Genomic DNA, 17021 nt, shown 5'->3' with positions numbered 1-17021 from the left:
TGTTTTTCTGCATATATAGGTAATGCAGAGAAAAATCAACTCCTTTGAAATGTGGTGTTGGAGGAGAGCTGTGCACATACCATGGACTGCGAGAAAGACAAATAATTGGTGTTAGAACAAATTAAACCAGAACTGTCACTAGAAGCTAAAATGATGAAACTGAGGTTATCCTACTTTGGACACATAATGAGAAGACATGATTCATTAGAAAAGACAATAATGCTGGGAAAAATAGAAGGGAGTAGAAAAAGAGGAAGGCCAAACAAGAGATGGATTGATTCCATAAAGGAAGCCACATCCCTGAACTCACAAGATCTGAACAGGGTGGTTCATGACAGATGCTGTTGGAGGTCACTGATTCATAGGGCCATAAGTCATGGTCGACTTGGAGGCACATAACAATAATAGGTAATGCTCTCCTGACTTGCATCTCAGTTAAGCCATATTCCTTGTTGCTGCATGCCTCCTAATTTCGGTTGAACACCCATCCCCCACAACCTCCGCTCATATCCTTGCTTCTTCCTACATGATCAAGGTATGAAAAATCCTCCAGTTCTCTCTCTCTCTCCACTAGGATGGTGAAGTCATTGGGATGAATACCCTGAAGGTCACGGCTGGCATCTCCTTTGCCATTCCCTCTGACCGGATCCGCAAGTTCCTGGAAGATTCTCACAATCGCCTGGCAAAAGGTAGTGAGTCAGGGACGATCACCGGAAGCCTGTTCCTGGTTCTGTGTGGGAGAGTTCTTGCACTCACCCACCCTGTGGCAGTGGTGGCTCCATGACAGTGGAATCCATTCAGCACCGTGGACAACCCCTTGAAAGATGGGTAAAACTTGGAGCAGATTCCACTGCTGCACTGGCATGGAGCTGCCAGCCGCTGCTGCTCTGTAGGCTGTACACACAGTGAGGCATAGTGAAGGGGCCGCAGCTCAGTGGTAGAGCAACTGCTTTGCACCCCAGGTTCAATCCTCGGCATCGCCAGGTAGGACTGGAAACGAATCCCGTCTGAAACCTTTTGAGAGCTGTGGCCAGTCAGTGTCACTAATACTGAGCTAGACAGCCCAATCATGTAACTCTCTATAAGGCAGCTTCCTGTGTTCCTATGATCAAATGGTAGACTTGTGCATCTTACAGTCATTCAGAGAACCTCCAGCGCAAGAAGGCCCAATTCATGCAAGCCGTCGGCCCCGTTGGTTTTAGAGTACAGAGCAGGTGAACAGGATCTGTTCATGTAGGCGGGGCTTTTTGTGTGTGATGGTACTCGCCAGTACAGAGTACCAGCATCTCCTTTTTGTTTGGCTGCCCATGGCAATCCTTTTGTGCTGGTACCCACAGCACATTTGTCAAGATATGAGTGCCAGCACCTCACTTTTTACCAAAAAAGGCATTGCATGTAGGCATTTTTACACACACAAAGATGGGGGAGTGCTGGACCCAGTCTGTCATTTTTTTCATGGCTTTCTGAGAATGTTTCTAACCCTCATGTCTCTAGGGAGAATTAGATCAAAGAAAAAGTATCTGGGGCTCCGAATGCTCCCTCTCACTTTCAAGTAAGTTTGCTGTGCCCTGCCCCCCCCCAAAATCCGTGCCTTCCTTTCACCTGTCTGGATCTTGCATGTCCTCTCACTGTAAGGCTGTGTTGAGACGTTAGCATTACATGATTGCATTCACCTCATCATTACCTGAATGTCTGCTTGCTATTGCCAGTAATATGTCCTCAGCGTCCCATTCTCCTCCTTTTAAACTTTGATAGGGCATCCCTTTGACCAATTCGTCCAGTGAAAACTGATAGGGGATGTGCCATGTCGCCCATACCAATTTCCTGTCCCCAGCTTTTAATGCCCATTTTAATGCTGGCAGGGCTGTTCTGCGGCAGCGTAGGGTTGCTACTTGCAGACAACCTTCACTGTCACTGGTTTTGGGGTGGCTGCAGCTTGTTAAGCCCACTCACCCTGATTCTGCTGCTATGGTGGATGGTCAGTGAAGGCCTCTTGCCCTGCCTACAGTGGATGTTGCACAACCAGAGTGTTTTAATTACAGGTTTGGGATTTCTGTGTTTAGTGGGGAAACTGCCTGCTTTGTTTAACTGTCCTGATCTCTCTCTCTCTCCTCAGTCTCATCCGTGAGCTGAGGCGGAAGGACAGGGATTTCCCACACCTGAGCTCCGGTGTCTATGTCTATGAAGTGATTCAAGGAACAGCTGCCGAAAGGTAAACTCTATTCATTTTTACCCCTGCTCTTGGAATGGGATGTAAAGCAAGTAAGAGGGCTTGGCCTCCTCCGGGCATGTTTTGGATTTGGAAGGGCTTCTCTTGCACAGATGCTCTCCTGGCTCCAATAATTCTGTGCTGCCTCCCGTGTTCTTGTAGGAAATATTACTTTTTTATTTCTGCAGCACAGAACTGGATATCGGGCACAGACATGCTATAAACCAACCCCTACCCCCCAATGCTTTCTGTATTAATTTAAGTACTCTTGAACCTGTGCAACTGTACTGCACTGTGTTTTAGTATTTGCATAATGGGATGTCAGCTGCATTAAACACTGAATGCATTGCTGAGTCAGCACCTGCTCTTCATGAGGGCGGCAGTAACATTTTTGCTTTCCAGGATAGTGGGTTCTAGCCAATTACGTTCTACTCAGAGTACGGCTGCTGAAATTATGCCATGCTCATTAACTTCAATGGGTCTACTCAGAGTAGGACTGGCATTCAATACAACCCCTATTCTCTTACTCTCTGCAAATGTAGGAGTTATTTACCCACGTACAAGATGAGGATGAGTGGGTAGCAGGCTTGCTCAGTCACAATCTAAGTTTCTACCACTACTGCTGTAATATATTGGCCTGACTGCAGCTAAAGTTGTGCATGAACATTTGTAAGCTGGTCCTTCTGCCCTACTCAAGACCTACAAGGGAAGAGTTGATTTTTCAAGAGGGCATTCTGGCTCCGAAACAGATCATCTTGGTATGTCATTTAGGTGAGGCTGTTTGAAGCCTCAGCTACAGTGAATCAAGTTATGGTTTTCTACAGCCGATTTTTTGGATGGTATTTGCTTACTGAGAAGAGCTGTTTGTGCAAGAACATTTTTCAAGAGGTAAAAGCTATTATAGGCCAACAGCATCAACCTTCTCCAGCCTGTTCTAGCTTCCTATCTGATCAGAATGTGGAGGGTGAATGATGTGAGGAAAAACCCAGATGCCATCCCTTAAATCTTCAGAGGAAATGTTGCTGAAACCAGCAAGTAAGCTGGTACTGTATCTAATTTCCTGCTTCCCTTGGGATATTTTTTTTTAAAGACAAGAGAGACACACTGACTTACGAACACTTGCATAGAGATGCATTTACTGAACTGCTTTGTGTGACCATGACTAAAATCAGGAGCAGGAAGAATAAAATGGGAAAGACAATGGAGATGCATTTCTTGGACCTTACTGTGAACATTAATCCTCTTTTTCTCAAGACGAGCAGGAAACTAGTGCAGACTAAGATGGCTGTAGAAATTTTGTTCACTGTGAAACAATTGTGGCTGGTGGCTCCATGTCAGTAGGGCAGTGGAATCTGCTCCAGGTTTTAATCTGAACTTTCAAGGAGCTGTCCAAGCTGAAGCACCTTGGACAGCTCCTTCAAAGTTTGGAGTAAATCCCAGAGCAGATTCTACTGTCCTACTGCCACGAAGCACCAGCCACCACTGCTGTAGAAGGATGTACATCTAGCAGTTTCTTCCAAACAGATGGCCTGCAGCTGTTTTGGACTACAGCTTCCCATCAGCTACTGGCCATGGTGGCTGGGGAATTCAAGTCAAAAAGAGCTGCAGGCCACCTGGTTGGAGAAAACTACTGTGTAGATAAATGCCCATGAACTCACCACTGTGTGAAGATCACAAGTACATCAACTACTTCGTACTACATCTCTTTGAACACATCTGCCTTTCTAGGTTTAGATAAAACTTAAAGATGGTTTTACAACAACAAATAACAAAATTAAAACCAAACCTAATATTCTGGGGGAAACTGTTTGGCACCTACTTCCACAACATATGCATGCCTCTCAAAATAAGACAGTGATACACCCTTGGGGGCAGGTGTGGGGAACCTTGGGTTCTCCAGATATTGCTGAACAACAACTGTCATCATGCCTAGCTGTTGGCTGTGCTTGCTGGGGCTGATAGGAGACGTAGTTCAGCAACATCTGGAGCCAAAGGTTCCTCACACCTTAGCCCCAAAGTAGCCCTGTTGGCAACCAGTGCTCTTTGAAAGCTTACTCTCTAGACATGGAAGGCAGTGAGGTCTCTCCTAAGACAGAGTCCCTGCAACAGTCCTTTCAAGTGATCTATGCTTCTTTTCTAATTTGCTGTATGAGAAGGGGGCCAACTTGAAAGAGTGCATGCGAAAAAGGTTTCACTAGCAATAACTACCACTGTCAAGTTCCTGTTCCCATAGGTTTTTTTTAATCTCTGGCTTTTGTTGCAGTGCTGGCCTGCAAGATGGTGATGTCATTATAGCAATTAATGGAAAAACAGTCACTTCAATCCATGATGTAAAGGATGCTGTCCAAAACATCCGCACCCTAGCCATTGTAGTACGGCGGAGTAATGAAGACTTCATCTTGACAGTAACACCAGATGAAGTTGATTAAAAAAGTGTGCCTTTCTATAGAAAAAGTGTGTTGCAGTTCTAAATTACGTCTAACAAATGGTTTAGGCCTTAAGAAATAACTGTACAAACAATATCCAACAAGCTCTTAGTCTCTTTGTATGAACAAACCAAACAATCCCAATCAAAAGTGGACAAGCTAGGGTTTTTTTTTTTTTTTTAAAAATCAAGAGACAAAACTGTGTGTGTGGGGGAACAGGACACAATACCATCCATCATAGATCTTTTAGGTTGAAGGTCACCTTCTCCAGTGCCCTACAGCAAGGTAGGAACATCTATTACACAAACTCTGTGTGATAGTTGATTTAACTTGACTCCTCCAGTTTTCTAGTGGGCCAGCTGCAGAACTCCAGATGGTGAAGGTGTTCCAAATGTTGGAGGTCACCTGCAAGACAAGAAATAAGGTTGATACAGACATTTCTAGATAGATAGTGCAGGGGTGGCAGATGCTATGAAAACCACTGGAATCTCTAGACTGCCTGATTTGATGGATATTCCTTCCCAATACCACTGAACAAAGGCAAAATATGGTGGTTAAGCATCCCCCAAGGTGTTACGTAACCATGGAAAAGACCTACTCTTTAACGGCTACTACTCAACCGTCTGGCAACAAGCAAGTTTTTAAGAATACCTATCCTCATGCCACTTCCAAATATTACTCTAAAGCATAACTTTAACTATCTTAAAATAAGATTAAAGTAGTTGCACAGTTTAAGCTTTCCATAGTTTATTCTTGCCCTGTACCAGCTCACCTTAGTTAGTTATAACACAATATTGGAACACTTTCACACTCCCATACCAGAAATTGTTTTGCATACTCATTTTAGCTCCAGGAACAAAAAGCTGCATTCATAATGATGTAGCCCCTCTAACTGGCTCTTCTTCCATCGTCTGCCACCCAGGCCAATCGGACAAATGCAAGAGTTCCTTTCTGGCCCCAACAGAGACCAACTATCAGGGCAAGGAAGTGTGTGTGAATTTGCCTTGCTATAGGAATACTTTAATTCCATTATTATGTAGATACCCAGACATTGTAGTAGTTTGCCCCACCCACCAACTACAGGCAAACCCTGCTACATAGACTAATCATTTGTGTATGTTCCAGTGATAGAACATACACAATGGATACTAGAAGAAGCTAATCAGGTGCTGATGTCAATCGAAGGCATCCTGAAGAAACTCTCTTCCTGATTAATTTTTAACCTGCTGGCAAGATTAATTGGGCTGAAACCTAGCTCACACTGAAAATATGGCAATCCCCTGCTTTCTTAAAATGGGCCAGCAAGTGGCCACCTTTTTTTGGGGGGGGGGTCACTTCACTAAGCACGTTCTTGAGTTCGAACACAAAATGGGTCTGGCACTCATAAAAGATGCAAAAGCAAAAAAAAAAAAAAAGGCATTTTATCTTATCTGGGGCTACTTTGGGCTAACATTCTGACTGGAAAACGGTGCTACCCTAAGCTCAAATGTAAAAAGCAATCAAAACCAGACAATGACTTTTGCAACTCCACTAATTTACTAATTATTTTCTGCTAATAGTGGCTGCACGGGTTTATTTAGAAAATCTCTTCTAAAGAGTACAGCACTGAGAATTAGGATTAAGTGGAGTGGGGTAGACCACAGTTACTACCCTGGCACCTCCTAAAGAGTACACAAACACATAAGGATAGAAAGAAATACAATACCTTTTTGACAGTGGTAAATCCATTGAGCGTGTTTATTCTACAGGGTAGAAGTCTTCCCAGTTCTTTATGGGCAAGAAAAGCACAGCTTCAATTTAAACAAGACAATGAGGTATGTACAGCAGAATTATGGTTAGCATTTTTCTCTTAATTCCATTCTTGGAGGACCTACTTCCAGTGCAAAATGTCTCTATGCTTGCTACAAGACAAGATTTAAGTATCAGGTCTCCAGCTGAGCTTCTTTGGTTTAGGTCCAGTCAGATTTGTAGCCTTTCAGTAAATGGTGCACCAGTTGCTTCCATCACTGGGCATCAGTCCTCCAGTGATAAGGAGAATCAAGTCCACAAACCACCAGATCCCAAGTCCTCCAAGAGTGAGCAGTTTCCCCACAGCTGTGCCCGTGTGCCCCAGGCAGAAACGATCCACTCCAAAGCAACCCAAGAAAAATGAGTAGAGAAGAGTGGTGATGAAGTAGTGTCCAGTGTACCTAAGATAAAACAAAGTTGGAAAAAGCTTTGATGCAGGGAGGCGGTATTATTTCAAGTCCAATCCTTGTCTTCATTGTACCACAATTCCCCTTAATAGGCATAAAGCAAAAGTCCCCAAACTGGTCTGTGGACCACCAGTGGTCCATAAGCTTCATTCAGGTGACTTGTCCACAGTAAGTATTCATATTGATTGTAATGTTTTTATCACTTTTATTTCTTAGACTGTATTCTCTTGTATTACAATTTGAATTCTCTGGAATGCAAATTGTAATACAACAACATACAATATAAGAAATAAAATAAGCAATAAAAGCACGATTAAAAATCATATATCTAGCACAGTGCACAATAATTGCTACAGCAGGCAGAAAGATCATTAAGTGGTCTGCTAAGACCACCAGCAATTTTCAAGCTGTCCATGGGGCAAAAAACTTTAGGAACCACTGACATAAAGAAAGATGCATAGAATCCTCTATATTTTAAAATGTATACACTACAAAAAGTGCCTACTTTCAACTTGCCTGAACAGTGGAAGGGCCTTCATTTACTCATAGCTTGTGTGCAAAAATAGCTCCTTCAGTTGAAGTCAGAAAGGCACAGTAGGGCTGGAGAGAGGGTCAGATTTGTCTCCCACACCCCATCTATCACATACTGAAGTGTTGCAAATGAGTTTTGGGGTTGGTCATCTCAAATTGCCAAAAAAGAAAAAATCTCAAGAAAGAAAGGACACTCACTTAATGCATGGCTTATTCCCACGCCGAAAGGTTCGCAGACCTGCACATTCGATGCCATCCAGTGCCTTACATTGGACCTGAGTGTGGCTTACATCGCTATATGCTTGGCCACCGAACTATTACAGGGACAAAAAGACAGCAGACAGCATTGATAATTTATTGGCTTAAATCCGTCGATGCTGTTGATTTAAGTATACATTCTCTACTGTGAATGAATGTGTCTGGTAACAAGAAGGGAGATGTTTGATGCCCTGGGCTCCTTTGAGTAGGATATAAATTTAATAAATAGGAGGTAGGAACTCAAGCTCTCTTTACCTCCACCCTCACTCCATGTTTACCAGACATTTAGCTAATATTAAAGCATCAGAACAATTCCTTTTGGACCCACCTTGAGACATCCATAGCCCATTTCATCTCGTGCACTTGAATTTCCACCATGATCCACAGGAGCGTCACACTCTATGAACTCCTCGGGTCTACAAATAAACCATAAGGAGAATTCAGTTTTGAGAAGGATATGGAGCATTTTTCCAGAGCTAAGTTTCAGAAGAGTTGATGTGTTCAACAAAATAGAGAGTCAGAGCACAGCAATAATTCATGAATGTTCCCCAAAATCTCCAAATTGGGCAGACAAGCATCAATTTAACCCTATTCCTTGCTCCAGTCTTCTTCCAGTCTCCACTGCATGCCTTTCTACCTACAGTAGTTTGCTATCTCCATCTCACCTTTCATCTTTGACTTTAGACACTTGCCATCAAGAGTAACACTCCTCCTCCCTCTCTCTCTCTCTTCTCAATCAGCCTTGATTTTTGCAATCCTTCAGCCTACCACTCTTTTCTATATGCACCCACAGCCCACCCCCTTTAAAATCCTTCCTCAAAAGCCTTTCCTTTACGCTCCAGCCTTAACCCTTTAGTTTTTCACACAAGAACCATGTTCAGGTGTTTTAGCAGCAGCTTCAATAGTAACACCAGCAGCATTGCTTTAGGGCAGCCTTTCCTAACTAGTGGGCCACCAGATGTTGTTGGACCACAACTCCCATCAGCCTCAGCCAGCTTTGCCAATGGTCAGGAAAGATAGGAATTGTGGTCCAACAACATCTGGTGGCCCAGTAGTTGGGAAAGGCTGCTTTAGGGTGTTGTAGGAAATTAATATGGCAGCTGGCCAGCAGCAGAGGCATACCTACCACAAACTAAAGCTGCCAGTCAAACCAGTCAGAGGGCACTGTGATGTTCCTATATTAATGTATATATGGTAAGTGTTGGTTGTTTAGAAGATACATGGTAAGTGGAGTGAAAGAGGAGGGGGAGTGAATGGGCAGTAGAATGCTAGATGATTGGCTGAGTGTTTAAAATGGCTGAACGTATAAAAGGAAGAGTGAGAGTGGAATCTGGGGGGGAGAAGAGAAAGAGTGGGTTGTTTGGTGGGTTTGAGAGAGTGGTTTGCCAGGAGAGAGTGGAGAAGGAGGGGGGTGGAGTTCGGATTAGTATTGAGTAAAACCATATGCTTACGTGCCTTAAGAAGAAATCTTGTTAATCTTGTTAGCTTTGTTATCTTTAATAAATACTTAATTTGGTTTACCAAAGGCCTGATCCTTGGCTGGGGTTTCACAGACCAGAAGGGAGGGTAAGGTAATGACCAAGGCTGAAGGGAAACTGTAACAAATGGTGGCAGCGGTGAAGAGAATAACAATACCAGTATTCAGAGTCTCTGGGAATACTAGTATTAGGACGTGACTGGTGGTTGCCTAGCAGGGGGATCTGTTGAGATCTGTGCTAGAGCGGGGAGAGAAACAATAAAAAAGGACAGTCCGGACTGGTGGAGTCCCTGGTGGTGCCTAGTGAGAGGCAGTAGCCACGCGCAGGTAGGAACCTGACAGGGAGAGCCAGGGAAGGGCGTCACAGGTGGTGGCAGTAGCGGTGGGATACGAACAACAGAGAATCCGGATACGAACCAAAGAGAGTCCCTGTCGGGACGCGGAATTGGGGTCCCGGGGATTTAGAGTCAGAAGACAAGGGGGAGGGGAGCCCCCTGTCAGACTTGAGCGAAGGAGAAGGAGAGGAATGTCCAGAGATAGGGTTGCCCAGCAACGGAGATCCTGGGAGCGCCAGAGTCTCGGAGCCAACCTTGAAAGTTCACACGCCTCCCCCTCCGCCCGGACCTCCCCTTACGCCCATACTGGAGTCGGAATCTTCAGAAGGGGAGGGGCCGGCGCTTCCCCCCTCACCGCGTACTCGACGACAAGTGAAGAGACAAGAAAGGGGGAGGGGGAGACAGGTGGCCCCTGAGGGTGGATTGAGGCGGAGTGAAAGGCTTCGCGCCCGTTTGGGTCCTACTTAAGAGTTGGGCGGGAAAGTGCACTTCGCTCTGTCAACTATCTTTCCATGTCGCAGGATCTGTAAGTCAGTGGCGCTTTATGAGAAGGCGCAGCGTTTGTGTGGATGTCACTCTAATAAAAACTGAATTGCTTTCACCCACTGGTCTGGTTCCTCAGTCTCATCCTGGACCTGACAGTCCCAAAGACACGTGGTGACAAAGGAGACTACGTCACAAGTGTTGGCTGTAGCAGTGAGATACGAATACTAGAGAATCCCTACCAGTGATGTGGCAAACAGAATTAACAAAACAAGATTACTTGTGAGAGTGACTGGCAAAGAGTGTGTGGCAAAGAGTGAGTGACCATGGCTGAATATATAAAAATGAAAAGAGAGGAGCTGGTGGAGAAGTGCATAACATTCAATTTACCTCACGAGGGTAAAGGGGTAGATGAATTGAGGGTAGCACTTATAGGATTTGCAACTGCCAGCAAAAACAACCTGTCAGAGAAGAGACCCCAGAAGGCTACTTAAGCAATCCCGCTTATATAGAGTACTTGAGAGAGAAGTTAAGATGGGAGCATGAGTTGGAAACTGAGAGATTGAGGAGGGAGGCTGATGAGAAAGAAAAACAGCGGGTCTTTGAGGCTGGGGAAAAAGATAAACAGCGAGAGTTGGAAACTGAGAGATTGTGGATGGAAACTGAGAGAATGAGAGTGGATGCGGAATTACAGGCAGAAAAGTTAAAATTTGAAAGAGAGAAGTTTCATTCTGATGAAACAAGAAAGGACAGAGATGGAGCAAAAATAAAAATTACTCCAAAGGACTTTGCTGTCTATGAGCCTGGTCAAGATCCTCAAATTTACCTCAGCACCTTTGAAAAAGCAGCTCAGTTGTGGGGGCTACCTGAAGATAAATACATGCAGTATTTATCAAACCTGATTAAAGGGGAATTGGCTGAGGTATACCAATATTTCCCCTCAGACAGGCCCGTCACCTATGCTGAATTCAAAGAAGCAGTGTTTAAAAGATTCAGACTGGGGCCTGATTATTTTAGAAAGCTTTTCAGAAACTGCCAGATACAGACAGGGAGGTCTTTCGTGGAGCTGGGGGCAAAACTGATGGACATATTTGGGAAATGGCTGACAAGTGCAAAAGCTCAGTCTGTGGAGGAGGTGAAAAACCTCATGATATTGGATCAATTATACCATCAGTTACCACCAGAAATAAGGCTCCTGGTCAAAGACCGTTCCCCTACATCGGTGCAGGAGGCTGCAGAGATGGCGGATCACTTCGCCTCCAACAGAACTGGCTGGGTGGGGAAAACATCAAGAGATTTTAAACCCAGACCATATAACGCTGGCAGAAGGGATGTGGTACCACAGAGAGTGAGTCCTCCAGTAAAATCTGAAGGGCACAGGACACCCCAGAGTGGATCTGTGTACCCTAAAAGTGAGGAGAAATTATGCTACAAATGTGGTAGACTGGGGCACCTACGTTTTCAATGTGAGGTTGCCAACCCCATTAGTAATCCTGCTCAGACAAGGGCAGTGAAAACAGAGCCCAAGGCTTTAGAAACAGCAAAAAAGGTTCAGTTCTGCCAGATAAACTGGACAGAAGTAACAGACCTTGATTCAAGTCTGAGAGAGGAAGTGAGTGTACAAGGGGCAAATTATTGGGCATTGCTTGATACTGGTGCCGCTCAGACATTACTGAGGCCAGATTTAATAAAATCTGAGGTAATATTACCTCAGGAAACTGCGACTATCCAAGGAGTGAGGGGTCAACCAGAAAGTATGCCTGTGGCCCTGGTGGAAATGACTTGGAGAGGCCGAGAGGGCCGATATAAAGTAGGCATTAATGCCCAGCAACAAGAACCAGTAATACTGGGAAGAGATGTAATGGGAGCCCAAGGAAAGATCTATGTAGTGACCAGACAGCAAATTGGCAGAGAAAAAGAAGCCATATTAAGGGGGGCTGAAACAAACAGGGTGGAATCTGTTAACCAGCCTCAGGTCACCATAGCAACCACTAGCAGGCCTGCTGAAGGAGACAAACTGTATCAAGTGGTCTCTGATAAGAAAGAAGCAGAGCAATTCAGGGAAGAGCTGCATAAAGATATAAGTTTGAAGCAGACAAAGGAACAAGCTCTGACCCAACAGATTCCTTTCACTGACAAACTGAGGAATCAAGTTGTGTGTGAGAATGGGATTTTATATAGACTGTGGATGCCCGCTGAGAGAAAGGATGAATGTGAACCAGTGAAGCAATTGATAGTACCTAGCAAATACAGAACCAGATTGCTAGAGGTAGCCCATGATGTCCCATGTGCAGGACATCTGGGAATAAAAAAGACCAAGAGGAGATTGGCTGCACACTATTATTGGCCAAACATCTCCAAAGATGTAAAACAACATTGTCTATCTTGTGGAATATGCCAAAAGGTGGGAAAAAGTGGAGTAAAGACTAAGGCACCCTTAAAGCCCCTTCCTATAATTGGACAACCCTTTTATAGAGTGGGAATAGATTTGGTGGGCCCTTTTTCCAAACCCACAAGGCATGGCAAGAAGTATCTATTGGTGGTGGTGGATTTTGCCACCAGGTACCCAGACGCAGAAGCACTAAGATCTGTAGAAGCCCCTGTAGTGGCAGAGGCTTTATTAAAAATCTTTATGAGGCTGGGTTTACCTCATGAAGTGCTGACGGATCAAGGCAGTGTATTCATGGGAGAAGTGATGCAATGTATGTGGAAATGTTGTGGTCTAAAACATCTAAAGACCACTACTTACCATCCCGCCACTAATGGGTTAACAGAGAGATTCAATGGCGTTTTGAAGGGCATGATCAGAAGCTATGTTCAAGATCACCCACAAGACTGGGATGAACGGTTGGGATGCTTCTTATTTGCATACAGAGAAGTCCCTCAGGAGTCAACAGGCTTCTCACCCTTTGAACTCATGTTCACTAGAAAAGTGAGGGGACCTTTGGAACTATTAAAAAATTCATGGGAAGGAACCCTGGGAGAGTACAAAACATCTGTAGTAGATTTTGTATTGGAATTCCGCAATAAATTAACATCAATGATGGAGGTGGTGGAAAAGAATTTGAGTCAAGCACAGGAGAAGCAACGTTACTGGTATGACAGAACAGCCAGGGAACGTGTGTATGATGTGGGAGATATGGTTATGGCGTTCATACCCAGGAAACATGACAAATTACAGGCTAACTGGGAAGGACCATATACCATCAGAGAAAGGCTTGACACAGTGACGTATGTAATCACCACAGACCAATTAAACAAAAGCAAAGTGGTTCATGTAAATATGTTGAAGCCTTACCATACCAGGGATGTACAGGTGTTGCAAGTTACCTTATTCCCTGAGGGAAGTGGGCCTGAACTTCCAGATTTGGTACAGGAAAGCAAAGACAAAGGAGGGGTAGATCAAGTGGAATGGTCAGAGGAGGTGAAGGAGGAAGTAAAAGAAGAGATTCTGAGAGTTTTGAAAACCTATAGGAATCTCTTTAGCAACAAACCTGGCCGAACCAGTATAGTTATACATTCCATTGATATTGGAGATCATGCCCCAATCAGATCTATGCCGTACCGTGTGAATGGGAAAGTTTTGAATGAGATCAAAAAGAAGGTGGAAGATATGCTGGAATTAGGAGTGATCAGGGAATCCATCAGTCCCTGGGCCTCAAGTATTGTCCTGGTTCCGAAAAAAGATGGAACGACCAGGTTTTGCATTGATTATTGGCTAATCAATAAAATTACTGTCCCAGATGCGTATCCTATGCCTAGGGTAGACACAATGTTAGAGTTATTGGGGGCAGCAACCATTATCTCTACACTAGATCTCTGTAAAGGATTTTGGCAAATGGAACTAGACGAGCAATCCAGAGCCAAAACTGCCTTCAGTACACCAGATGGGTTATATGAGTTTGTGACCTTACCCATGGGACTAAGGAACTCACCAAGTTCATTTCAGAGGCTAATCAATACTGTGTTGCGAGGCATGTCAGATTTTGCAGTGGCCTATATTGATGACGTGGCCATATTTAGCAAGTCGGTGCCTGAGCATGTCCAACACCTGACAACAGTATTGGAGGCCTTAAGAAAAGCAGGCCTCACAATAAAAGCTAAGAAATGCCAGTTTGGACTAAAGGAAGTAATCTATTTAGGACATAAGGTGGGGGGTGCAAGGTGGAGGCAATACAAGCGTGGCCGATCCACTTAACCAAAAAACAAGTAAGGGCATTTCTGGGTGTGGCTGGATTTTATAGGAAGTTTGTGAGAAATTTTGGGGAAATAGCAACCCCCTTGCATGAAAACAAAGAAGAAGTGTTCTGAGCGTGTGGTATGGACGGATGAATATCAGAAGGCTTTTGATCTACTGAAGCAAGCCTTGTGCCAAGGACCCATATTAATAGCACCAGACTATGAGAAACCATTCATCGTGGCTACAGATGCGTCGGACCTGGCGCTGGGAGTCGTCTTGCTACAGGAGAGAGAAGGCACCAGACATCCAGTGGCGTACCTGAGTCGCAAGCTGACGCCGAGGGAGAAAAACTATTTGTCGGTCCAGAAGGAGTGCCTAGCGGTCGTGTGGGGACTGAACAAGTTGCGCCCATACGTGTGGGGACGAAGATTCACGGTAACTACGGATCATCGGGCCTTGTTATGGTTGCAGACTATGAAAAACCATAACACTATGCTGCAGAGGTGGTCCTGGGCCCTACAGGACTATCAAGTGGACTTCCAGTTCATAAAAGGCAAGGACAATGTACTGGCCGATGGACTTTCCAGGCAAGTGGCCGGGACTGCAGTGACGTGACCAGATGGAGGGACAAAGAAAGACATTTTCCCCATAGAGACTTGTTTATATTGTTAACGCGATGTATAAATCCTGGAACAGGAATAATACTCTGCCGTTGTTTAAGGGGGGGGAAATGTGATATTCCTATATTAATGTATATATGGTAAGTGTTGGTTGTTTAGAAGATACATGGTCAGTGGAGTGAAAGAGGAGGGGGAGTGAATGGGCAGTAGAATGCTAGATGATTGGCTGAGTGTTTAAAATGGCTGAACGTATAAAAGGAAGAGTGGGAGTGGAATCTGGGGGGGAGAAGAGAAAGAGTGGGTTGTTTGGTGGGTTTGAGAGAGTGGTTTGCCAGGAGAGAGTGGAGAAGGAGGGGGGTGGAGTTCGGATTAGTATTGAGTAAAACCATATGTTTATGTGCCTTAAGAAGAAATCTTGTTAATCTTGTTAGCTTTGTTATCTTTAATAAATACTTAATTTGGTTTACCAAAGGCCTGATCCTTGGCTGGGGTTTCACAGACCAGAAGGGAGGGTAAGGTAATGACCAAGGCTGAAGGGAAACTGTAACAAATGGTGGCAGCGGTGAAGAGAATAACAATACCAGTATTCAGAGTCTCTGGGAATACTAGTATTAGGATGTGACTGGTGGTTGCCTAGCAGGGGGATCTGTTGAGATCTGTGCTAGAGCGGGGAGAGAAACAATAAAAAAGGACAGTCCGGACTGGTGGAGTCCCTGGTGGTGCCTAGTGACAGGCAGTAGCCACGCGCAGGTAGGAACCTGACAGGGAGAGCCAGGGAAGGGCATCACAGGCACCACCATTATTACATTTATATCCCATATTTCCTCCAAGGAGCTTAAGGTGGCATATACAATTCTTCCCCTAGAACAGAAGAGCACTGCTAGATCAAGCCAATGGTCCATCTAGTCCAGCATCCTGTTCTTAGAAATGCCTCTAGGAAGCCTGCAAGCAGGGGCTGAGTGCAAAGAGCCCTCTCCCCTCCTGCGATTTCCAGGAAGTGGTATTTGGAAGCATACTGCCTCCGACCATGCCTCCCCAGGCCTCACAACAACGCTGTGAGGTAGATAGGCTGAGAGACAGCAAGGACACCCTGAGAGCTTCATGGTGGAGTGTTATATCTTAAGTTCTCTTTAGAGTAGATCCATTAAAATTAATGAACATAGGTCAGTCACATAAACCCATTTTGTGTTTTGATTAAAAAAAGAGAGGTGCTGGTAACTCTTATCTTGGAAAAAAAATGTAGTGCCAGCACCCAATGGTAGTCATGGGCAGCCAAGAAAGAGGTGCTAGTACTCCATACTGGTGAGTAACATCACAAAAAAGCCCTGGACCCATTCACTTCCATGGGTCTACTCTGAGAACTAGCATTGGACACAACCCTGAATAAGGATTTGAACCAGGGTTTATTCTAACATGCAACTACACATTTTGTGTAGTGTAAAAAAAAATGAGCAGTATGAAATAAGCCTTTTGTGCAGTTGAGCATATGGGATTTAATCTGGAACTAGGCAATTTCTTAAAAAAAAATGTATAAAGATACAAAGAAACAGCAAATGAAGATAAATATTGGTTCGTTTCACATTTTCATAACTAATAGTCAGCGCTCTTTTGGTAAAAAAATGAGGTACCAGCACTCACATTTTCATAAAAAAGTAGTGTGGGCGCCAGCACAAAATGGCTGGTAGGACCAAAAAAGAAGAAAAAAAGGTAGTATGAAGTACTGTCACACACACACACAAATGTATAGTATACTATGAGGCAAATTACTTGACTAGTTCAGGGGTAGGCAGTGGGCTGGCTGTTAGCGCTATAGGGGGCAAAAAAGCGTATAAACTCTGGTTTCAACCCAGGTCCCAAGTCCCCGCCTCCACCTCACCTCACCCGAACTTGCTTGTCCCTATAGCCCCCTCCCTTGAACTCCTCTTCCGCGCTCCGCAACCAACAGGCTCTGTAGGCCTCCCTCCTCCCAACCCCGCCCCTTCCTGCTGCCCCGCCCCTTTGGTCGCTCTCCTCAGCCCATACGAAAGCCCCGCCCCTCACAGGTAGTCGCAGAGAACGTAAGGGCCTTGAGCTTCCCAGACGCTGGAGGCGGCAGTTGCGGTTGGGTCCAGTTGTTGCTGCTGGTCTTGGCCTAGCGTGACTCCGGCGGGGCTGTCGGTGGCGTTGTGTTGGTGGCTCCGCGACACGCCTTGGAGCAACAGCAGGTTGCCCAGCAGCAGCGCCGCCTGCCCGCATAACAGCGCGTAGCACACCTGCCCTCTGCCCGCCATGGCGGCCGCCCGCTCGGGTTCCGATAGGCGCTTCCGG

At 45.0% G+C, this 17021-nt stretch overlaps 2 protein-coding genes across 3 annotated transcripts in view; one reads left to right on the top strand and one right to left on the bottom strand.

Annotated features, from left to right (window-relative positions):
• The window catches only part of HTRA4 (HtrA serine peptidase 4), a 21666-nt gene extending 16814 nt beyond the window's left edge, over window positions 1-4852 (top strand). For both annotated transcript variants that reach the window (XM_061592364.1, XM_061592363.1), the window contains 4 exons: window positions 575-689; window positions 1495-1552; window positions 2117-2212; window positions 4473-4852. In XM_061592364.1, coding sequence (XP_061448348.1) covers window positions 575-689; window positions 1495-1552; window positions 2117-2212; window positions 4473-4638 — 435 coding nt within the window. In that variant the 3' untranslated portion in view covers window positions 4639-4852. The remainder of the gene's footprint in view (window positions 1-574; window positions 690-1494; window positions 1553-2116; window positions 2213-4472) is intronic.
• On the bottom strand, window positions 4732-17021 carry TM2D2 (TM2 domain containing 2). Its single transcript, XM_061592365.1, has 5 exons — window positions 16755-17021; window positions 7948-8035; window positions 7560-7675; window positions 6341-6824; window positions 4732-5040 (listed from the first exon to the last, which is right to left on the bottom strand). Exons 1-4 carry the CDS (start codon window positions 16982-16984, stop codon window positions 6611-6613), a joined length of 648 nt encoding a protein of 215 aa, XP_061448349.1. The 5' UTR covers window positions 16985-17021; the 3' UTR covers window positions 4732-5040; window positions 6341-6610.

The sequence above is a fragment of the Rhineura floridana genome, chromosome 12 (genome assembly GCF_030035675.1).
Source record: "Rhineura floridana isolate rRhiFlo1 chromosome 12, rRhiFlo1.hap2, whole genome shotgun sequence".
Lineage (NCBI taxonomy): Eukaryota > Metazoa > Chordata > Lepidosauria > Squamata > Rhineuridae > Rhineura > Rhineura floridana.
The sequence above is the reverse complement of the archived record's forward strand: the minus strand, read 5'-3'. Positions and strand labels throughout refer to the sequence as shown.

What these genes read in the sequence shown, in the direction of transcription:
- TM2D2 (XM_061592365.1), bottom strand. Translation starts at nt 16,984, where the DNA reads ATGGCGGGCAGAGGGCAGGTGTGCTACGCGCTGTTATGCGGGCAGGCG. An exon ending in TACGTTCTCTGCGACTACCT is followed by an intron (nt 8,036 to 16,754) that starts GTGAGGGGCGGG and finishes GTTTATTTGTAG; the next exon opens with ACCCGAGGAGTTCATAGAGT. An exon ending in TGGGCTATGGATGTCTCAAG is followed by an intron (nt 7,676 to 7,947) that starts GTGGGTCCAAAA and finishes TCCCTGTAATAG; the next exon opens with TTCGGTGGCCAAGCATATAG.